At 33.1% G+C, this 24621-nt stretch overlaps 1 protein-coding gene across 2 annotated transcripts in view; it reads left to right on the top strand.

Moving 5' to 3' along the window:
• Positions 1–7639: 7639 nt before the first annotated feature.
• The window catches only part of LOC142345648 (mannosyl-oligosaccharide 1,2-alpha-mannosidase IA-like), a 62791-nt gene continuing 45809 nt past the window's right edge, over positions 7640–24621 (top strand). For both annotated transcript variants that reach the window (XM_075397826.1, XM_075397825.1), the window contains exons 1-2: positions 7640–7818; positions 21568–21794. In XM_075397826.1, the coding sequence (XP_075253941.1) occupies positions 7707–7818; positions 21568–21794 (339 nt within the window). In that variant the 5' untranslated portion in view covers positions 7640–7706. The remainder of the gene's footprint in view (positions 7819–21567; positions 21795–24621) is intronic.

Genomic DNA, 24621 nt, shown 5'->3' with positions numbered 1-24621 from the left:
TTTCTAGTTCGATTTCTGTTCATTTATTCATTGCTAATTTCGCTTTGCATTAACTGTTGTTTTTTCCGCCAAACAAATTATTTACGTGTTCTGGAATCGGGAAAGTGTTGGTGTAGATTGTTATCAGTCGCCACTCGCTCCACACCGTTATCAATCGGTGCCCATCGGTTTCTGTCTTCGGCATTTGTGGCCTAGTGGCTGTTTAGTGTGAAGTGGTCGGTTCGGCTAGTTCTTATCCAGTCCCTTCTCGAAACTGGTCCACGTTCCAAGTGTTTGCCACTTCGAAACATTTTGTTCTCAATAGGGCGATGTCTCGTTCTTTAAAAAAGCTTGCCAAAAGTCTATCAAAAACTTTATCCAAACTCTTCTGTAATATTGAGCGAGTTACAAAATTCCTGACGCCTGGAAAATAGGCAATGTCTCTCCAGTATTTAAAAAAAGGCTCTCGAAAGCTTGTCTCAAACTAAAGACCTATAACGCTACTAAACATAGTTAGCAAAATCCTGGTTCGATGTATCTTCCTAGCGCTCTACGAATACTTTTCTAATTACATTTCATAAAAGCAGCAAGGATTCGTGAAAAACAAATCAGTGGTCAGCAACATCTTGTTGTTCCTAAAAAGAATTTATGAAGCCTTTGGCAAAACACCTGATTCTGAAATTTTAGTCTTTTACACAGATTTTTCTAAAGTTTTTGACACCGTACCCTATTGTGAACTGATTAAAAAGTTAGTAGAAATTGGAGTTGGTGGCTGTCTTCTAGAACTCCTAGTAGACTTTCTCAAAAACAGAAAGCAATAGGTTAGTGCAGATCACTATCGGTCCTCAGTGAAGCCAGTAACAAGTGGTGTACCGCAGTGTTCCATCTTAGGTCCCTTGCTTTTCTGTATTTTCATTACCGATTTGACTGACGTGTTGACATTTAGTAAATTTTTCATGTACGCAAATGATCTGAGGACACTCTCTGTAGGCAATACTCATACCAACATCCAAAACAATCTGAACAATGTCATGAACGGGGTTGAATCGCACAAAATGGCTTTTGCTGCTGACAAGTGAAAACAATTGGTTTTTTGTGGTCAAAACCAAAGTTTCCACGTGAAGAAATTGAACTATCTTCCGCAATGAAAGACCTGAGATTACCTATTCAATTTGACATGAGCTTTCCTCTGCATATTGAATCCCGGATTCCTAAAGCAAACCAAGTGTTTTTCTTCATCAAAAGAAACCTGGCCTTTGCAGTAAAAATAAAAAGTGAAGGTTGACATGTACAAAGCAGTAATTCTGCCAATACTCAGGTTCGCTTTGCAATGTTGGGCAGCGGATAGAGCCTATAGGAGAAGTCTAAAAAGTTTCCAGTACCGAGTTCTAAAATGGGCTGCTGCTGACTTTAGTACTTCTTATTACGAGTTGTTGAAGATTTTCCAACTCTTGCCTTTGAACATGTTCCTACAACTTAACGATCTTTTTTTTCAAGGCTGCTACAAAATAACAACTTAACCGACAGCGAAATAGAAGTATGCGAAACGAACAAATCTAGATTTTGCGATAAAAATGGGTTAATCCACCACGAACAAAAAAAGTCGCGCCGATTTCTCCTGTTTAGAGCACCACACGTCGCAAATTTGCTTCCCCAGGACTTGGACTTCTTTTTTCCAGTCCCGTCTCTTGAACTTCATGTGGAAAAATTTTGAAGCCAGATTCTGCTTCCCAAACTGCTGCACATGGGTACTACAAAGTGACTGCCATAACTGCCGCCAAAACTGGAATCACTATGTGTCGTGAACCATCTGGGAGCAACTCCCTTCAGCGCAAGCTGTAAATCCCAATCAACAACAACAAGCAATTGTTCTCCACTGTCGTGTAAGCGTGACAGCTGGAAAGGGATTTTTAATATCAAGTGATTTTGTTTGCTTATCTTCCTGCAAAATAAAAGGTTCTACAGCGGCTGTACCATCTTTTCAGTTAGTCTCACTATTCGCAACTGGTACCTTATGAAAAAGAATACCAAACTTTTTTTTCAGATTCTCTTAACTGTCACCAGGAGTTACAGATTCTCGTAACAAACATTTAAAGGAAAGCATTTTTTGACTATGAACCCAAACAATTAGATGCAAGATTTGCAATGGTTTGCTTGGTAACATTTCAAAAAAAAAGATTTTACGAAAGCGATCACTTTTCATGACGCATCATTTTGTTCTGAGCGAACTGCATCAGCACCGGAAAATTTTATCCCAGCTAGATGAATAATCTAACCTGGATCATCAATTGGATTTAGTATTTTATGTATTAAAATTAGTTCTCGTGTAAAGGCGTGATAAATCCCAAACAATAAACTTACAAATGAGATATATCTGCCAGTTTGGCTGGAGGGCTACAGTTTTTTTTATAAGCATAATATTGTCCGGACGCTCATAATATTGTCATATCTCAATAGAAAGTAGTACCAGAAGAGTTCATTAACACTTGATCTCGCAACTTTCTCTTGTCTCGTACGACCGGATTTCATTAATACTAAGATAAGAGAAGTTAATATCGTTTCTACCATCAATTATTTCGCAAAGACTTAAATCTGATTGTAGCTCAATGTGATGAAAGTAGTAGTATTTTTTAGTTTCAATAAGCGTCTTCTGTAATTTTGGTTTTTTCCAACGATCCACCTAATTGCGCTTTTCTAGAATTTTTCTGTCGCAAGAAAACATGTTTTGGTTGCATACCAGACTTGACAACAGTACGAGGTTAGAGGGACAACGTATCCTACAAAAGTGTTCAATTTCAATTTTATTGTCTTGTATTGGATTAAATCTAATGACAACTGAGTTTTTTGCAATTATTCCAAGAACTCTCTGTGAAGTTGCATTTGAGATTTGTGGTAATTGTCGTTTACGCTTCAGCCTTGTGGCACTAGGTTTTAAAAACCTTTTATTATAATTATTATTAATAATATTATTATAATTATTGTTATTATTATTATTATTTTTATTATTATTATTATTATTATTTTTATTATTATTATTATTATTATTATTATTATTATTATTATTATTATTATTATTATTATTAGTGTTAGTATTATTATTATCATTATTATTATTAGTATTATTAGTATTATTTTTATTATTATTATTATTATTATTATTATTATTATTATTGTTTTTATTATTTTTTTTACCTTATTATTATTAATTTTATTATTATTATTATTATTATTATTATTATTATTATTATTATTTTTATTATTATTATTATTATTATTATTGTTATCATTATTATTATTTATTATTTTTTCTTCCACAGACGTATTATTTATATATATATTCATGTATAATAATATTCATATATATATATTTATAAAAGGACTAACTTAAGAGTTAGTCCATTTTTCTTAGAGTCGCATGTCAGGCTTTGAAGGCATATAACAGTTAGATCCATATATGATTATTTGATTAAGCGTACTCTTATATAGATTTAGTTTTGTAGTAACCGTCAGGAGATATGTTTCTTTAATTTGGTGGGAGTATTTATTGGCTTCAGGAGTCCGCAATTCTACGTGAGGCTCCTTCCAAATGAGGCTGCCGTTCAAAGTACTTCGAAGGTCCTCCACGGTTCTCGATTGTTCCAGCGACCATTGACCCAACACCGGACTTGATATTAAAATTTATGTACTGGATATGAAAATTTATGTTCATGTGATGAATAACTGATTTTCTTTCACAGAAACCGTACTGCGAATCGGTTTTGAGTCCTTTGAAAAAATGAACAATTGAGTCATAAAATAATTTTTCTTGAACTTTCGAGATAATGCATAATAGTGTTACAGGACGATAGTTTACCACATCTGCTCTTGATCCTTTTTTCTTAAAAATTGGGCTAACTGCTCCTATTTTCCATGAACTAGGATAGGTTCCGAGGCGTCTAAGATAATTGGTTGACTGATTTATCTTCTACCGGATTGCAATTGATGAAAAAGGTCCAAGTAAAAGAGTTGACTTCTGAATAATGCCTACAGAAGTAATTCAGTATAATTCATAAAAAGCTTCTTGTTTCAACTATCTATAGCCATATTTGTGATTTTACAGATAATATTTGAAATCTCATCTGCTTATTTATAATATTTTTCATCTGTTTTTTTTGTTTGTTTTATGTTTATTCGCTGGAATTGTCTGGTATTTGGTTGATGATCACCACAAGGTAGATCTTGAATGTGTCGTAAATTCTGAAGTTATTTTATAAGTATGTATTTGAATCCTTCTCTGTGTTTGTATGTAGTAGATGTGCACTATGTTGTTTTATGTATATCAGTATGCTTAAAAACGTGTTATCGGGGGTGCAAAAATGCGTGGGGGGCTATAACAGAAAATATCCAAAATTAAGTAAGAATAATAATAATAATAACAAAGGATTTAGGATAAAGTAATCCACGGGTTCGCATAAAACCCGGTTAATGAGTTGTTCAAAATTTATTGTTATTTACGTAAAGATGAGTTTCTTCAAGTCTCTACAGTTATTGCAGCCACACAAGAGACGCCAAGTGCAAGGGTCTGATTCGTTGTAGCGGAATATGAAGAACCGATTGTAGAGTTCCAAGAGTTTGCTTTTTTGCTCTCGATCAAGGAGGATATCATATTTGAAATAATCATTGAACAGATTTGCAAGGTGACAGGCTCGGTACCAAAAATCTGACTCACTCTTCTGCAACCGCATTTGCTTACCGATAAAATTTGCACTACGCAATGTAGATACGTGAGGGGAGACACGCAATGTAGATAGTGAGGGTTATCTGTAATTGTGTAATTATATTTTGGACCTATTCTGTGTTCCCCCATGTAAGTTGGTATTTAATTTTGGTGACCCCCGGTGAACGTGCTATTGTTTTACCAACGTCCTATATAACAACATTTAATTTGTAAGTGGTCATGAAAAGCACTGGGGTCGAAACAATAGATCTGATTATGGTTGCATTGAATATCTGAATAGAAAAATATTCCATTTTCAGAGATACGATATGTAGATAGTGTGTAAATGCTGGCTGAGTGGTTGCTATGAAAATTGTATCTTTTAAAACCAAACCCCTTCTATTATTTGGTTTGACGTGCTTTTTTGCTGGAATTTTATTCTGGGCTTATGGACCTTCTTTGATATCTCTTCTACGGGGTAAGTGAACTTTCTGTCACATGAAGGGAGGTTATAGTTATTAACCGCCGTCAGCCTCTCAGTGTCTGTTTTTAGGCGGTCTCTTATTTTTACAATCTAAAGAATTCGGATTGTATTGGTGTGCTGTCTTTTTACTACTCGACGCGTTGTTATGGTTTTCTGTTCTTTTGATAAGTGAGCGATAAAAGAACCGGAAGTTCAGTTAGTTAATAAAGTTTGAAAAGAAAAAGTTTTTGCAGTCAACAAATTCGAAGAGCAAAGAAAAATTGTTTTTGTTCATAGGTTCTTGTGAAAAAGCAAAAAATTTATGTCTTTTGGATTTTTAGCGATCTTTTAACCATTGCATTATGTCATTGCGTATATTGTTTTCCGAATTGAAGCCTAAGGCACCGAGGCTTTTTTAAAATTAGAAATTGAATGTGCTATTTGTTTTTTTTTTCTTGAAATTTTTGACAAAAATGGAGAAACTTTGACAAATATTGAGAATTTTGGAAATTGAGATTTCATTTGTTTTTCATTCTTTTTTTAATATTAGAGGGGCCTCTGAGCTTATAAGGGCATTTGCCGTATGCTGTGTGAGCAATTCTCTAGTCTCTGTTGCGTTACTTTGGCTTCTACGTGTACTAGTACTTCGCTTCTACGTGTACTAGTACTTCGCTTCTACGTGTACTAGTACTATCTGAAAAAGTAATCGAATTACCGCTCGCTTTTTCGCTCCTTTTCCAGTTTCGGCGTGACCAAAATCACCACTCCAATTTCACTTCAAAAATCATGAAAATGCGTGAACAGATCTTTAAAAAAATGACAGTGCCCCAATACAATTCAAATTCTTTGAATTGTAAAAAGGAGAGCACCTGAATAATAGCCGTTGAGAGGCTGAAAGCGGCTATTAAAAAGGGTGATTCGAAAAAGAATCATTCTTGAACCCTACTCGCTTTTTGCTCCTTTGGCTACTACAGCGGCATTAAAATAATCACTCCCATTTGACGGAAAAATATAGCCAAAAATAAGGAAAATTCGGATCTTTTCCGTTCCTGCCCCCCCCAGTACGTTATACACCCCCATTTACAGAGAGCGTGCCATTACATGGTAAATTATTTTATAAATTATATGGCATGTGCGTTGGGGGTGTGCAAATGATACGCAGCCGCTAAGCTTGGGGGGGCATAAACGGAAAAGATCCGAATTTTCCTTATTTTTGGCTATATTTTTCCGTCAAATGGGAGTGATTATTTTAATGCCGCTGTAGTAGCCAAAGGAGCAAAAAGCGAGTAATGTTCAAGAATGATACTTTTTCGAATCACCCTTTTTAATAGCCGCCTTCAGCCTCTCAACGGCTATTATTCATCTGCTCTTGATCCTTTTTTCTTAAAAATTGGGCTAACTGCTCCTATTTTCCATGAACTAGGATAGGTTCCGAGGCGTCTAAGATAATTGGTTGACTGATTTATCTTCTACCGGATTGCAATTGATGAAAAAGGTCCAAGTAAAAGAGTTGACTTCTGAATAATGCCTACAGAAGTAATTCAGTATAATTCATAAAAAGCTTCTTGTTTAAACTATCTATAGCCATATTTGTGATTTTACAGATAATATTTGAAATCTCATCTGCTTATTTATAATATTTTTCATTTGTTTTTTTTGTTTGTTTTATGTTTATTCGCTGGAATTGTCTGGTATTTGGTTGATGATCACCACAAGGTAGATCTTGAATGTGTCGTAAATTCTGAAGTTATTTTATAAGTATGTATTTGAATCCTTCTCTGTGTTTGTATGTAGTAGATGTGCACTATGTTGTTTTATGTATATCAGTATGCTTAAAAACGTGTTATCGGGGGTGCAAAAATGCGTGGGGGGGCTATAACAGAAAATATCCAAAATTAAGTAAGAATAATAATAATAATAACAAAGGATTTAGGATAAAGTAATCCACGGGTTCGCATAAAACCCGGTTAATGAGTTGTTCAAAATTTATTGTTATTTACGTAAAGATGAGTTTCTTCAAGTCTCTACAGTTATTGCAGCCACACAAGAGACGCCAAGTGCAAGGGTCTGATTCGTTGTAGCGGAGTATGAAGAACCGATTGTAGAGTTCCAGGAGTTTGCTTTTGTGCTCTCGATCAAGGAGGATATCATATTTGAAATAATCATTGAACAGATTTGCAAGGTGACAGGCTCGGTACCAAAAATCTGACTCACTCTTCTGCAACCGCATTTGCTTACCGATAAAATTTGCACTACGCAATGTAGATACGTGAGGGGAGACACGCAATGTAGATAGTGAGGGTTATCTGTAATTGTGTAATTATATTTTGGACCTATTCTGTGTTCCCCCATGTAAGTTGGTATTTAATTTTGGTGACCCCCGGTGAACGTGCTATTGTTTTACCAACGTCCTATATAACAACATTTAATTTGTAAGTGGTCATGAAAAGCACTGGGGTCGAAACAATAGATCTGATTATGGTTGCATTGAATATCTGAATAGAAAAATATTCCATTTTCAGAGATACGATATGTAGATAGTGTGTAAATGCTGGCTGAGTGGTTGCTATGAAAATTGTATCTTTTAAAACCAAACCCCTTCTATTATTTGGTTTGACGTGCTTTTTTGCTGGAATTTTATTCTGGGCTTATGGACCTTCTTTGATATCTCTTCTACGGGGTAAGTGAACTTTCTGTCACATGAAGGGAGGTTATAGTTATTAACCGCCGTCAGCCTCTCAGTGTCTGTTTTTAGGCGGTCTCTTATTTTTACAATCTAAAGAATTCGGATTGTATTGGTGTGCTGTCTTTTTACTACTCGACGCGTTGTTATGGTTTTCTGTTCTTTTGATAAGTGAGCGATAAAAGAACCGGAAGTTCAGTTAGTTAATAAAGTTTGAAAAGAAAAAGTTTTTGCAGTCAACAAATTCGAAGAGCAAAGAAAAATTGTTTTTGTTCATAGGTTCTTGTGAAAAAGCAAAAAATTTATGTCTTTTGGATTTTTAGCGATCTTTTAACCATTGCATTATGTCATTGCGTATATTGTTTTCCGAATTGAAGCCTAAGGCACCGAGGCTTTTTTAAAATTAGAAATTGAATGTGCTATTTGTTTTTTTTTCTTGAAATTTTTGACAAAAATGGAGAAACTTTGACAAATATTGAGAATTTTGGAAATTGAGATTTCATTTGTTTTTCATTCTTTTTTTAATATTAGAGGGGCCTCTGAGCTTATAAGGGCATTTGCCGTATGCTGTGTGAGCAATTCTCTAGTCTCTGTTGCGTTACTTTGGCTTCTACGTGTACTAGTACTTCGCTTCTACGTGTACTAGTACTTCGCTTCTACGTGTACTAGTACTATCTGAAAAAGTAATCGAATTACCGCTCGCTTTTTCGCTCCTTTTCCAGTTTCGGCGTGACCAAAATCACCACTCCAATTTCACTTCAAAAATCATGAAAATGCGTGAACAGATCTTTAAAAAAATGACAGTGCCCCAATACAATTCAAATTCTTTGAATTGTAAAAAGGAGAGCACCTGAATAATAGCCGTTGAGAGGCTGAAAGCGGCTATTAAAAAGGGTGATTCGAAAAAGAATCATTCTTGAAACCTACTCGCTTTTTGCTCCTTTGGCTACTACAGCGGCATTAAAATAATCACTCCCATTTGACGGAAAAATATAGCCAAAAATAAGGAAAATTCGGATCTTTTCCGTTCCTGCCCCCCCCCAGTACGTTATACACCCCCATTTACAGAGAGCGTGCCATTACATGGTAAATTATTTTATAAATTATATGGCATGTGCGTTGGGGGTGTGCAAATGATACGCAGCCGCTAAGCTTGGGGGGGCATAAACGGAAAAGATCCGAATTTTCCTTATTTTTGGCTATATTTTTCCGTCAAATGGGAGTGATTATTTTAATGCCGCTGTAGTAGCCAAAGGAGCAAAAAGCGAGTAATGTTCAAAAATGATACTTTTTCGAATCACCCTTTTTAATAGCCGCCTTCAGCCTCTCAACGGCTATTATTCAGGTGCTCTCCTTTTTACAATTCAAAGAATTTGAATTGTATTGAGGCACTGTCATTTTTTTTAAAGATCTGTTCACGCATTTTCATGATTTTTGAAGTCAAATTGGAGTGGTGATTTTGGTCACGCCGAAACTGGAAAAGGAGCGAAAAAGCGAGCGGTTTTGCGGCGTGAAAATTTTTTGCTCGTGAAAATTTTTTGAAGCAGAGTGAGAAAACGGTGATGAACAAAAATTCGCTTTCTCTCTAGTGTTTTTTTTGTTCACATGTGGCAATTTCACTTTGATTTTTACAGTTTTTTTTCGGTTTTTTGGATCGGACTTTTTTCTATATGGTTTTTTCTAGTCCATTCATAGTTCATTCTAGGCCTAGTTTTTTATTTGAACTAAATTTCCATTTCTCTTTAGTGGTTTTTCGTTCACCTGCGTCAATTTGACATTGATTTTTTTTCAGTTCTTGGATCTGTTTTTTTTGGAAATGGTTTTCCGAATTCAATCATAGTCCCTTCTAGGTCTAGTCTTTTGTTTATTCATTGAAAATTCTTTGAATTCAACGTCAGAACTTGTCCTGCTATGTTTTTTTTTATTTCGTCAAGATTTTTGATACGACCATATGACGTCACCACCTCTTCACATCTGCTTTTGTTAATTCGTTCATGCAATTTCAACTGAAATTCGTGCGTGACGTCATTTATCACTGTTGATGGGGCGAGTTTTTTGTTCATTCGGCTGATTAAGTTTTTGGTCACATGTCTCCCTAGCTCTCAAAAATGACTCCCTCATTTTGAAGTTGACTTTTCTTTACTTTAATTCAAAGAGATAAGTTTAAGTAAATGTGTGTCACTCTAAATGAAGGTTTTTAGAGCAGCTATTACAGGCAGCAATAACGAAGATTCTTAATCAAAATATAACATCTCATCCTTTAATGAAGGAATCAATTTTTTCTCTGTCTTTTTTACTTTTGTTTTATACTGCAGATTTACGAAGCTCTCTCGGCTATTTTCTGGCAATCTAACAACTATGTTTTCAATTGCAGGTTATGGGTTTAAACTATGTTTTCACAAATTATTTTCAAACGTTAGTGATAATTTTCAATATTGCCCAGATGTGAAATCATCCATCTGTTGCTTATGAAGCTTAAGTATTGGTAGTTTTTTTTCCGTTCGTTGCCAATGCTTTCTATGAAATTCGAACAAGTTGTTTTATTGGTATTACTGCAATTTCTAAAGTTTGGGCCCACATCTTAAAGGTATTTTTGTCTGATTAATAAGTCCAATTTTTTTTAAAAAAATGACATCTTTTTATAACTTTCTGAAAAATTATTAGGATTTTTCTGGCCTCATCGCTTGGTCCCAAAAACATTGTCTAATTTCCACAAGATTGTTTTAGTGTGTACTCTTTCTACAGACAGAGTGTCAGTGTATATATTTATGTAAATTATTGCTTTTCTTGATTTTGATAAATTAAATTTATTAATAGTTAAATAATTTTTGGAAGAGGAAGTTCTTTAATTATCTTTTTTTTGCGGATAAAATATGATGTGCTTTGTTTATTGTCTGACGTTGATGTTGATGACAATTGTCGTTTTTTTTGGATTTTAATTAGTTCAATACCTTGTTGTACTTCAGGAGTTGTCCTATCTTTTTTACAATCCAAAGTTGAACTGTTTTTCAAATAAGGAGGTTTTTATCACGTGCGTCAATTTACCTTCTTTTCCTGCTTTTGTTTAGTTTTATTAAACTGATAAATATGTATTTTAAATGTGGCTATTTAGAATTGCTGGAGTTCCCTAACCGGCAGCTAATGCTTTAATGGCTCTTGAAATTATATGTTTTATTTAAGTTTTGATTTTTGCCGCTTTTTTAGTTATTTTTGTTTTCCTCAACACTTAGGATTATTAATTGCAGCTCTCATTGCTTAGTGATGAAACATGATTGAATCTAAGTTCAAGGTCATATCTATTAGTTTTCATGCCTCTATCACTGTTTGTCATCAGAATTGTGTTGTGCTTCTTGTTGTTTAATGATTTACTCGTCTTAAATACATGTTTCATAGCTGTAAACGGTTATTAGGTTGATCTGTTTAAAGTTTTGTGTTCAAGAGTGATGCTTGCTCTGAGTTTCACACTCGATATTGCCCAGATGTGAAATCATTCATCTGTTGCTTATGAAGCTTAATTATTGGTGCTCTTTGTTTCAGTTCGTAGCCACTGCTTTCCATGAAGTTCGAACAAGTTTTAAAATTACTACTAGTTTTTTAAATTTGGGCCCACATCCTAAAGGTATTTTTGTCTGATTATTATGTCCCATTTTTTAAAAATTGACATCTTTTTATAACTTTCTGAAAAATTATTAGGATTTTTCTGGCCTCATCGCTTGGTCCCAAAAACATTGTCTAATTTCCACAAGATTGTTTTAGTGTGTACTCTTTCTACAGACAGAGTTTCAGTGTATATATTTATGTAAATTATTGCTTTTTTGATTTTGATAAGTTAAATCTATTAATAATTAAATAAATTTTGTAAGAGGAAGTTCTTTAATTAGCTTTGTTTTTTTTGCGGATAAAATATGATGTGGTTTTTTTATCGTCTGATGTTGATGTTGCTGACAATTTTCGATTTTTTTGTTTTTATTTAGTTCAATAGCTTGAGTTTTACTTCAGAAATTGTCCTAACTTTTTTACAATCCAAAGTTGAACTGTTTTTCGAATTAGGAGGTTCTTTTCAAATGCGTTAATTTACATTCTTTTCCTGTTTTTGATTAGTTTTATTAATTTTATAAGTATGTAATCTAAATATGGTTGTTTACAATTTCCGGAGTTCCCGAAATGGCAGCTAATGCTTTAATGGCTCTTGAATTTATTGTCATAAGTTTTGTTTAGTTTTTGATATTTGCCGCTTTTTTATTTATTTTTGTTTTCCTCATCACTTAGTGTTATTAATTGCAGCTCTCATTGCTTAGTGATGAAGCTTGATTGAATCTAAGTTCAAGGTCATAGATTTTAGTTTTCATGCCTTTGACATTGTTTGTCATCAGTTTTTATTTGGATTTTTCGAATTTTGCATGTTGTACTTTTTATTGTTTAATGGTTCACTCGACTTAAGGACATGTATCATAGCTGTAAACGGTGATTAGGTTGATCTGCTTAAAGTTTTTCGTTCAATGGTGATGCTTGCTCTGACGTTCACACTCAATAATGCCCAGACGTGAACTCATATATCTGTTGCTTATGAAGCTTAATTATTGGTACTTTTTATTTCAGTTCGTAGCCAATGTTTTCCATGAAGTTCAATTAAGTTGCTTTAAAATTATGACTACAGTTTTTTTATGTTTGGGCCCGCATCTTAGGGGTTTTTTTGTCTGATTATTAAGTCCCATTTTTTTAAAATTCACATCTTTTAACCTTCTGAAATATTATTAGGATTTTTGTGGCCTCATCGCTTGGTCCCAAAAACTGTTTAATTTCAACAAGATTGTTTTATTGGGTACTCTTTCTACAGACAGAGTTTCAGTGTATATATTTATGTAAATTATTGCTTTTCTTGATTTTGATAAATTAAATTTATATTTGAATAATTTTTGGAAGAGGAAGTTCTTTAATTATCTTTTTTTGCGGATAAAATATGATGTGCTTTGTTTATCGTCTGACGTTGATGTTGATGACAATTTTAGATTTTTTTTGGATTTTAAATAGTTCAATAGCTTGAGTTTTACTTCAGAAATTGTCCTAACTTTTTTACAATCCAAAGTTGAACTGTTTTTCGAATTAGGAGGTTCTTTTCAAATGCGTTAATTTACATTCTTTTCCTGTTTTTGATTAGTTTTATTAATTTTATAAGTATGTAATCTAAATATGGTTGTTTACAATTTCCGGAGTTCCCGAAATGGCAGCTAATGCTTTAATGGCTCTTGAATTTATTGTCATAAGTTTTGTTTAGTTTTTGATATTTGCCGCTTTTTTATTTATTTTTGTTTTCCTCATCACTTAGTGTTATTAATTGCAGCTCTCATTGCTTAGTGATGAAGCTTGATTGAATCTAAGTTCAAGGTCATAGATTTTAGTTTTCATGCCTTTGACATTGTTTGTCATCAGTTTTTATTTGGATTTTTCGAATTTTGCATGTTGTACTTTTTATTGTTTAATGGTTCACTCGACTTAAGGACATGTATCATAGCTGTAAACGGTGATTAGGTTGATCTGCTTAAAGTTTTTCGTTCAATGGTGATGCTTGCTCTGACGTTCACACTCAATAATGCCCAGACGTGAACTCATATATCTGTTGCTTATGAAGCTTAATTATTGGTACTTTTTATTTCAGTTCGTAGCCAATGTTTTCCATGAAGTTCAATTAAGTTGCTTTAAAATTATGACTACAGTTTTTTTATGTTTGGGCCCGCATCTTAGGGGTTTTTTTGTCTGATTATTAAGTCCCATTTTTTTAAAATTCACATCTTTTAACCTTCTGAAATATTATTAGGATTTTTGTGGCCTCATCGCTTGGTCCCAAAAACTGTTTAATTTCAACAAGATTGTTTTATTGGGTACTCTTTCTACAGACAGAGTTTCAGTGTATATATTTATGTAAATTATTGCTTTTCTTGATTTTGATAAATTAAATTTATATTTGAATAATTTTTGGAAGAGGAAGTTCTTTAATTATCTTTTTTTGCGGATAAAATATGATGTGCTTTGTTTATCGTCTGACGTTGATGTTGATGACAATTTTAGATTTTTTTTGGATTTTAAATAGTTCAATACCTTGAGTTGTACTTCAGAAATTGTCCTAACTTTTTTACAATCCAAAGTTGAACAGTTTTTCGAATTAGGAGGTTTTTTTCACATTCGTCAATTTACATTCTTTTCCTGTTTTTGTTTAGTTTTATTAAACCGATAATAATGTATTTTAAATGTGGCTATTTAGAATTGCTGGAGTTCCCTCACCGGCAGCTAATGCTTTAATGGCTGAATTTATGTCATATGTTTTATTTAAGTTTTGATTTTTGCCTCTTTTTTAGTTATTTTTGTTTTCCTCAACACTTAGGATTATTAATTGCAGCTCTCATTGCTTAGTAATGAAATATGATTGAATCTAAGTTCAAGGTCATAGCTATTAGTTTTCATGCCTCTATCACTGTTTGTCATCAGAATTGTGTTGTACTTCTTGTTGTTTAATGATTTACTCGTCTTAAATACATGTTTCATAGCTGTAAACGGTGATTAGGTTGATCTGTTTAAAGTTTTGTGTTCAAGATTGATGCTTGCTCTGACTTTCACACTCAATATTGCCCAGATGTGAAATCCGTCATCTGTTGCTTATGAAGCTTAATTATTGGTGCTCTTTATTTCAGTTCGTAGCCACTGCTTTCCATGAAGTTCGAACAAGTTTTAAAATTATTACTACAGTTTTTTAATTTTTGGCCCACATCCTAAAGGTATTTTTGTCTGATTATTATGTCCCATTTAAAAAAAAATTGACATCTTTTAGTGACTTTCTGAAAAATTATTAGGATTTTTTTGTGGCCTCATCGCTTGGTCCCAAAAACAGTGTTTAGTTTCCAAGATTGTTGCAGTGTGTACTCATTCTACGGACAGAGTTTCAGTGTATGTATTTATCTAAATTATTGCTTTTCTTGATTTTGATAAATTTAGTTTATAATTATTTTTTGGAAGAAGAAGCTCTTTAATTATGTTGTTTTTTTGCGGATAAAATATCCACGGCTTTGTTTACCGTCTGATGTTCATGTTGCTGACATTTTTTCTGATTTTTTGGTCTTTAATTAGTTTAATACCTTTGGTTGTACTTTAGGAGTTGTCCTGTCTTTTTTTCGATCCAAAGTTGAACTGTTTTTCTAATTACGTGGTTTTTTTCACGTGCGTCAATTTACCTTCTTTTCCTGCTTTTGTTTAGTTTTATTAAACTGATAAGTATGTATTTTAAATGTGGCTATTTAGAATTGCTGGAGTTCCCTAACCGGCAGCTAATGCTTTAATGGCTCTTGAATTTATATGTTTTATTTAAGTTTTGATTTTTGCCGCTTTTTTAGTTATTTTTGTTTTCCTCAACATTTAGGATTATTAATTGCAGCTCTCATTGCTTAGTGATGAAACATGATTGAATCTAAGTTCAAGGTCATAGCTATTAGTTTTCATGCCTCTATCACTGTTTGTCATCAGAATTGTGTTGTACTTCTTTTTGTTTAATGATTTACTCGTCTTAAATACATATACTCAATATTAAATACTCAATATTGCCCAGATGCGAAATCGTTCATCTGTTGCTTATGAAGCTTAATTATTTGTGCTCTTTATTTCAGTTCGTAGCCACTGCTTTCCATGAACTTCGAACAAGTTTTAAAATTATTACTACAGTTTTTTAATTTTGGGCCCACATCCTACAGGTATTTTTGTCTGATTATTATGTCCCATTTTTAAAAAATTGACATCTTTTAGTGACTTTCTGAAAAATTATTAGGATTTTTTTGTGGCCTCATCGCTTGGTCCCAAAAACAGTGTTTAGTTTCCACAAGATTGTTGCAGTGTGTACTCATTCTACGGACAGAGTTTCAGTGTATTTATTTATCTAAATTATTGCTTTTCTTGATTTTGATAAATTTAGTTTATAATTAATTTTTTTGGAAGAAAAAGCTCTTTAATTATCTTGTTGCTTTTTTTGCGGATGAAAAATCAAAAAATATCCTTTGCTTTGTTTACCGTCTGTTGTTCATGTTGCTGACATTTTTTGATTTTTTGGTCTTTAATTAGTTCAATACCTTTGGTTGTACTTTAGAAGTTGTCCTATCTTTTTTTCGATCCAAAGTTGAACAATTTTTCGAATTACGTGGTTTTTTTTTCACATGCGTCAATTTACCTTCTTTTCCTGTTTGTTTAGTTTTATTAATTTGATAAGTATGTATTTTAAATGTGGCTATTTAAAATTGCTGGAGTTTGAACAAGTTGCTTTAAAATTATTACTACAATTTTTTATGTTTGGACCCGCATCTTAGGGTTTTTTTGTCTGATTATTAAGTCCCATTTTTAAAATTTCACATCTTTTAACCTTCTGAAAAATTATTAGGATTTTTTGTGGCCTCATCGCTTGGTCACAAAAACTTTGTTTAATTTCAACAAGATTGTTTTAGAGGGTACTCTTTCTACAGACTGAGTTTCAGTGTATATATTTATGTAAATTATTGCTTTTCTTGATTTTGATAAATTAAATTTATTAATAGTTAAATAATTTTTGGAAGAGGAAGTTCTTTAATTATCTTTTTTTTGCGGATAAAATATGATGTGCTTTGTTTATTGTCTGACGTTGATGTTGATGACAATTGTCGTTTTTTTTTGGATTTTAATTAGTTCAATACCTTGTTGTACTTCAGGAGTTGTCCTATCTTTTTTACAATCCAAAGTTGAACTGTTTTTCAAATAAGGAGGTTTTTATCACGTGCGTCAATTTACCTTCTTTTCCTGCTTTTGTTTAGTTTTATTAAACTGATAAATATGTATTTTAAATGTGGCTATTTAGAATTGCTGGAGTTCCCTAACCGGCAGCTAATGCTTTAATGGCTCTTGAAATTATATGTTTTATTTAAGTTTTGATTTTTGCCGCTTTTTTAGTTATTTTTGTTTTTCTCAACACTTAGGATTATTAATTGCAGCTCTCATTGCTTAGTAATGAAATATGATTGAATCTAAGTTCAAGGTCATAGCTATTAGTTTTCATGCCTCTATCACTGTTTGTCATCAGAATTGTGTTGTACTTCTTGTTGTTTAATGATTTACTCGTCTTAAATACATGTTTCATAGCTGTAAACGGTGATTAGGTTGATCTGTTTAAAGTTTTGTGTTCAAGAGTGATGCTTGCTCTGACTTTCACACTCAATATTGCCCAGATGTGAAATCCGTCATCTGTTGCTTATGAAGCTTAATTATTGGTGCTCTTTATTTCAGTTCGTAGCCACTGCTTTCCATGAAGTTCGAACAAGTTTTAAAATTATTACTACAGTTTTTTAATTTTGGGCCCACATCCTAAAGGTATTTTTGTCTGATTATTATGTCCCATTTAAAAAAAAAATTGACATCTTTTAGTGACTTTCTGAAAAATTATTAGGATTTTTTTGTGGCCTCATCGCTTGGTCCCAAAAACAGTGTTTAGTTTCCAAGATTGTTGCAGTGTGTACTCATTCTACGGACAGAGTTTCAGTGTATGTATTTATCTAAATTATTGCTTTTCTTGATTTTGATAAATTTAGTTTATAATTATTTTTTGGAAGAAGAAGCTCTTTAATTATGTTGTTTTTTTGCGGATAAAATATCCACGGCTTTGTTTACCGTCTGATGTTCATGTTGCTGACATTTTTTTTGATTTTTTGGTCTTTAATTAGTTTAATACCTTTGGTTGTACTTTAGGAGTTGTCCTGTCTTTTTTTCGATCCAAAGTTGAACTGTTTTTCTAATTACGTGGTTTTTTTCACGTGCGTCAATTTACCTTCTTTTCCTGCTTTTGTTTAGTTTTATTAAACTGATAAGTATGTATTTTAAATGTGGCTATTTAGAATTGCTGGAGTTCCCTAACCGGCAGCTAATGCTTTAATGGCTCTTGAATTTTTATGTTTTATTTAAGTTTTGATTTTTGCCGCTTTTTTAGTTTTTTTTGTTTTCCTCAACATTTAGGATTATTAATTGCAGCTCTCATTGCTTAGTGATGAAACATGATTGAATCTAAGTTCAAGGTCATAGCTATTAGTTTTCATGCCTCTATCACTGTTTGTCATCAGAATTGTGTTGTACTTCTTGTTGTTTAATGATTTACTCGTCTCAAATACATGTTTCATTGCTGTAAACGGTGATTAGGTTGATCTGTTTAAAGTTTTGTGTTCAAGAGTGATGCTTGCTCTGACTTTCACACTCAATATTGCCCAGATGTGAAATCATTCATCTGTTGCTTATGAAGCTTAATTGTTGGTGCTCTTTTTGTTTCAGTTCGTAGCCACTGCTTTCCATGAAGTTCGAACAAGTTTTAAAATTACTACTACAGTTTTTTAATTTTGGGCCCACATCCTAAAGGTATTTTTGTCTGATTATTATGTCCCATTTTTTAAAAATTGACATCTTTTAGTGACTTTCTGAAAAATTATTAGGATTTTTTTGTGGCCTCATCGCTTGGTCCCAAAAACAGTGTTTAGTTTCCAAGATTGTTGCAGTGTGTACTCATTCTACGGACAGAGTTTCAGTGTATGTATTTATCTAAATTATTGCTTTTCTTGATTTTGATAAATTTAGTTTATAATTATTTTTTGGAAGAAGAAGCTCTTTAATTATGTTGTTTTTTTGCGGATAAAATATCCACGGCTTTGTTTACCGTCTGATGTTCATGTTGCTGACATTTTTTTTTGATTTTTTGGTCTTTAATTAGTTTAATACCTTTGGTTGTACTTTAGGAGTTGTCCTGTCTTTTTTTCGATCCAAAGTTGAACTGTTTTTCTAATTACGTGGTTTTTTTCACGTGCGTCAATTTACCTTCTTTTCCTGCTTTTGTTTAGTTTTATTAAACTGATAAGTATGTATTTTAAATGTGGCTATTTAGAATTGCTGGAGTTCCCTAACCGGCAGCTAATGCTTTAATGGCTCTTGAATTTATGTTTTATTTAAGTTTTGATTTTTGCCGCTTTTTAAGTTATTTTTGTTTTCCTCAACACTTAGGATTATTAATTGCAGCTCTCATTGCTTAGTGATGAAACATGATTGAATCTAAGTTCAAGGTCATAGCTATTAGTTTTCATGCCTCTATCACTGTTTGTCATCAGAATTGTGTTGTACTTCTTGTTGTTTAATGATTTACTCGTCTTAAATACATGTTTCATAGCTGTAAACGGTGATTAGGTTGATCTGTTTAAAGTTTTGTGTTCAAGAGTGATGCTTGCTCTGACTTTCACACTCAATATTGCCCAGATGTGAAATCCTTCATCTGTTGCTTATGAAGCTTAATTATTGGTGCTCTTTATTTCAGTTCGTAGCCACTGCTTTCCATGAAGTTCGAACTAGTTTTAAAATTATTACTACAGTTTTTTAATTTTGGGCCCACATCCAAAAGGTATTTTTGTCTGATTATTATGTCCCATTTTTAAAAAATTGACATCTTTTAGTGACTTTCTGAAAAATTATTAGGATTTTTTTGTGGCCTCATCGCTTGGTCCCAAAAACAGTGTTCAGTTTCCACAAGATTGTTGCACTGTGTACTCATTCTACGGACAGAGTTTCAGTGTATTTATTTATCTAAATTATTGCTTTTCTTGATTTTGATAAATTTAGTTTATAATTAATTTTTTTTGGAAGAAGAAGCTATTTAATTATCTTGTTGTTTTTTTTGCGGATGAAAAATCAAAAAATATTCTGTGCTTTGTTTACCGTCTGATATTCAAGTTGCTGACATTTTTTTGATTTTTTGGTCTTTAAATAGTTCAATACCTTTGGTTGTACTTTAGGAGTTGTCCTATCTTTTTTTTCGATCCAAAGTTGAACTGTTTTTCGAATAACGTGGTTTTTTTTCACGTGCGTCAATTTACCTTCTTTTCCTGTTTTTGTTTAGTTTTATTAATTTGATAAGTATGTATTTTAAATGTGGCTATTTAGAATTGCTGGAGTTCCCTAAACGGCAGCTAATGCTTTAATGGCTCTTAAATTTATTGTCATAAGTTTTATTTAGTTTTTGATATTTGCCGCTTTTTTAGTTATTTTTGTTTTCCTCATCACTTAGTGTTATTAATTGCAGCTCTCATTGCTTAGTGATGAAGCTTGATTGAATCTAAGTTCAAGGTCATAGATTTTAGTTTTCATGCCTTTAACATTGTTTGTCATCAGAGTTTCTGTTTTGATTTTTCGAATTTTGCATGTGTTGTACTTTTTATTGTTTAATGGTTTACTCGTCTTAAGGACATGTATCATAGCTGTAAACGGTGATTAGGTTGATCTGTTTAAAGTTTTGAGTTCAATGGTGATGCTTGCTCTGACTTGCAGACTCAGGAAGTATCAAATTTTGCAGTTTTGCGTTTTTTTATTGTTGACTTTGATGTCTTCTCTCTTAGCTTCCTTAATATCTGTTGTCATCGGCTGCTATGGATATATAGTTCAATGGGTTTGATAGTTTCAGCTAATAGCTATTGCTCACTTTGACTTATGTGACCTTTGCATTCAAAAAAAAATTTGGCAATTTTTTGAATGCTGCTTTCATTTTTCTTATTCATTGCTGTCTTATCACTTAGTCGCATTAATTACAAGGTTCATTGGTTGTTAATAAGGAATAAGTGAATCTTATTAGTTGCGTGAGCTCATAGCAATCGTTTTCATGATTTTGACGCTTTCAAAAATAAATAGTAGATTTTTGAGTCTTGCATGTTTGTTGTTTTTCTTATCGTCTTATCGCTTAGTCTCAAAAATAACGATTAGCCCTCTTATCATTAGCCCTCTGATGATGAGTAACATTGTTCAATTTTTAATCTTGTCATTTGTAGCTGGCGTTTTCACCAATCGTTATGCCGTTTTTGAAATGCTCAGGTGATTTTGTGAATATTGCCTTCATTTGTTCTTTTGTCTACTTTAAAGCCCTTAGTACTGCTGAATCATATTTTATGACGTTTAGAAATTTGTATTCTGTGTTTATTCTGCCCATTTGACTTCTGAAGTAAGGCCTGGACGGCATGAAGTGGCTAAGCATTGCTCTGTTCGCTTTACTAGCCTCTGAGAGTATAAATGATGGATGCTGCCGAGAAAACAATTATGCGCGTAAAGGTTTTTTGGCGGTCCAAGCCTCTACTGAAGCCGAGCGCTTGCAAGTAGTTTGAAAGCAACTCGCCGCCCAAATTCATCTTAATATCTGAGATAACAAACTATTATTAGCCTTCTATTGGTTTGTTTTACAATTCAAAGTATTTAGTTTGTGTTAAGGCTCCCTTTTTTGATGATGTCCTCATTTTTGCACAAGTTAAAGTGAGAAAACGGTGTTTGGACAAGAAAAATTGTTTTCTCGCTTAGGGATTTTTTGTTCACAGGCAATAATTTGACTTCGATTTTTATTGTTTTTGTATGTTTTGTCAGTGAAATTTTTTGGTAATTCGGGATTTGTGTTTCTGTTATTTATTTAATCGCAATTTTTTTTGACCATATGACACAACCTTTTTTTAAATCAACTTTTGATTCATTCATGCAATTTCGACTGACCCACAACAGTTTTTTGGGAGGCTCTTTCTTTTCTTTTAAAGTTTTAAAGACTTTAAAAAAACATAAATTGTATGTTGATTTAGGGTGCAATCGATTTGCTTGACTCGTAGGAGAGCAAATGAATCCCTGGCCTTTCTGTTTTCACTTGGTGTCGAGAGAAATGTTTTTGTTTCTCTGTTGCATTGTTTTTAGGAGCGAGCAATGGAAAACGGGAGGTCGAAACTGCATCTGACAACAGCAGCAGCAAAAGTGGCACACAAAAAGCGTCGGAGAAGTCAAACCTCGGAAAGGACGAGAAAGCTGCAGTTGTTCCCCCAAAACATGTAGAACCCATTCAGCATAATGCCTTAGATCAACAACAGAAAGAAGCGTGGAAGCATGAAGAAGACCTTCTGAAGGACGTACAGAATATTTTAAAGGTATATTGAATATTAAAGTAATAGTCTAATTACCAGGATTAGCGTGAAATTGCATTAATTTGGGTACCATTAATAGCCCCGAAGCGTAGCTGGAGGCTATTATTGAACCTGTGGTAGTTTTTATACGTCTCGAAGAGGAGTTATGGTGATATTTGGAACTTACAACATTGAATGACATATGAGAGACAAACACTGGCAAAAAGGACTAATATTCTTTTATATTTTTCCTGTTTGCCGCTGTTTGTCTCATATGTCAAGCAATGTTGCCATTTGCCTCTATCAGTTCAGTAGTAACTTTTTGCAAGAAGTAGCATACTTTTAACAAATTTGGAGTTAGATCTTCAGTTTTTTTGTGCTTTTTGTCTGTCGGGAGTGAATATCTAACTTTAGATAATAAGCTTTCATAGCCTAACCGTGAGAATGGCATGAGTTCTATTTTGAAAATCATTTTTTGCCATAAGTTTATGGTTCCAAATGCCAGGAAGGGGGTGTGATGAATCTCATTTGCTCGAATTTGTTGCTTTATGCTAGGAAAAGTTGCTGCTAAAGATTATTAACAAATTGAAATGTTGAATCAGAGTTCTGTAATGTTTTGTTTATAGCTGCGAAGCTGTGAGCTGAGCGTAGCTATATTGCGGTGCTCTTGGTTTTTACAATTCAAAGAATTTGAATTGTATTGGGGCGCTGTCTTTTTTTTAAGATCTGTTCACACATTTTCATGATTTTTGAAGTCAAATTGGAGTAGTGATTTTGGTCACGCCGAAACAGGAAATGGAGCGAAACAGCGAGTGGTTTTGCGGCGTGAATTTTTTTCGCTCTAATTTTAAAGTAGAGTGAGAAAACTTTTTGAACAAAAATTCGGTTTCTCGGTAGTTGTTTTCTGTTCACATGCGGCAATTTCACTCTGATTTTTATTGTTTTTTCGATTTTTTGGATCGGATTTTTTTCTAAATGGTTTTCCCAATCCATTCACAGCCCATTCTAGGCCTAGTTTTTTGTTTGAATTAAATTTTCATTTCTCGCTAGTGGTTTTTTTGTTCACATGCGGCATTTTGACATTAATTTTTTGTTTTTTTTTCTTATTTTTTGATCTGATTTTTTTAAAATGGTTTTGTCAATTCACTCATAGTCCATTCTAGGTCTAGTTTTTCTGTTTAGTCAATGAAAATTCTTTGAATTGTACGTCAGGACTTGTCCTGCTATGTTTTTTTGTTTCGTCGTCTGACGCTTTATTTTCGTTTTACATTTGTTCTAGAACATTCTGTCTCGTCACTGCTTAAATGGCTTTTTCGCGCTTGATTTCACGCTTTCTGCGTGACCTAAATTGCGGTTATTCAGAAACAGAATCTGTTCCTAAAACAAAGTTGATTGTAAGAAAACAGATTGTATGGTCCGACAGCCGAGTGGTTAAGGCGACTGGCTGTTAATCCGGAGTTCGCCGGTTCGAGACGCGACAGGGAAACTTTTTTTGCACCCAAAAACAACCGCCTTTGAAATAAACTTGTAAGTTCTATAGGCGGCGGCGATAACTATTATCAACTCACTTCTGTATCTTTTTCCATCTGTATTTTACGGCACGCAAGTCTATTTCGCAGCTATTCCGGCAATCTGCCGGCTATATTTTAAACTTGTTTTGATACCTTGTCATTCTTTTGTTTTCGGTGACTCAAGGATTTTGGTTTACTCTTATTTTTGTGTACTGTTTACTTTCTTTTAGCAGATTGATATTGAATGACTGAGTGAAAATATTTCTTAGTCTTTAGATCGGTTCTTTTCCATCTTAGTACGTCTGCTTTTATGTTTCAAATGTTAATTTTATTCTTTGTTTAGAAATTAGACTGTGCATGTGCTTTGTTTAGACTGTGCATGTAGGTTGATTGCGGTCCGTTCACGGATATTTAGATAGTTTTTTCGCGTTCCTGGCATTGTTTTTCAGGTATAGTTCGGTGATGTTTTTTTGCAGAAATGTGTTCAATTTTTTTTCGATGTTTGACCTTTTCTGTGAAGGCATAAATATAAGACTAAAAAATGAATTTTTGAAAAAGCGAACTTTCTGAATTTTTTTTGTGGCGTGTGTTTTCATAGTGACAACTGTAAAGGAATTTAGTTTCAAATTTTTCTATTTTGCGTTTAAGGGGTCAATTTCTTTAGATCTTAAAGCACGAACTGAGTTGATAGCAGTACAGATAGGTAAAAACTTGATGTAAAATTACTAAACAAATTGTCTTACTTTTTTTCTAATTTTTTACTATAAAAACTGGTTACCATCTATTAAGGCAGAAAATGAATTCCATTTTGCAATCGGTTGAATAAAATTGTCTACGAATACGCGAAAAATAAAGTGTAAACCCGTTAAATATTCTGCGTGATATAAAATGAATGGGAACAAAAGAAGAGTTTGGCAAGTACTTATATACATGGATGGTTGTTTGAAGCATTAATTTTATTGATATCGATTGGAGTTAAAACTGGGGCAGAATAAAGTTTACACAATTGATGGTTATTGCCTCAGAAAGTTGCGGAGACGAGAAATTCGTAAAAAATAATAAAAATTGATTGAAAAATTAAAAGAAACAACTGGAAATTAACAAAAATGAGTCAAAGTTTCTCACTCACAAAAATAGGTGATCACTGAGGCTTTATATGAAAGGAGCTGCAAGATTTTCAAAGAAAAGTTGAGAATGTTAATTTTTTATCTTCACCTTTTTAGGGCAGCGATTTTACATATTGCTATAAGCAAAAGAGGGATGGGATATTTGGCAAAAACTCTATTTGGCAAATGAAATTTGTGTAGCCATTTGGCAAAAAATTTGAGCTGAAGTTTTGT

This window comes from Convolutriloba macropyga, chromosome 9 (assembly GCF_964194025.1).
Source record: "Convolutriloba macropyga chromosome 9, txConMacr16.3, whole genome shotgun sequence".
Classification (NCBI taxonomy): Eukaryota; Metazoa; Xenacoelomorpha; order Acoela; family Convolutidae; genus Convolutriloba; species Convolutriloba macropyga.
This window is presented reverse-complemented; position numbering and strand designations above follow the sequence as displayed.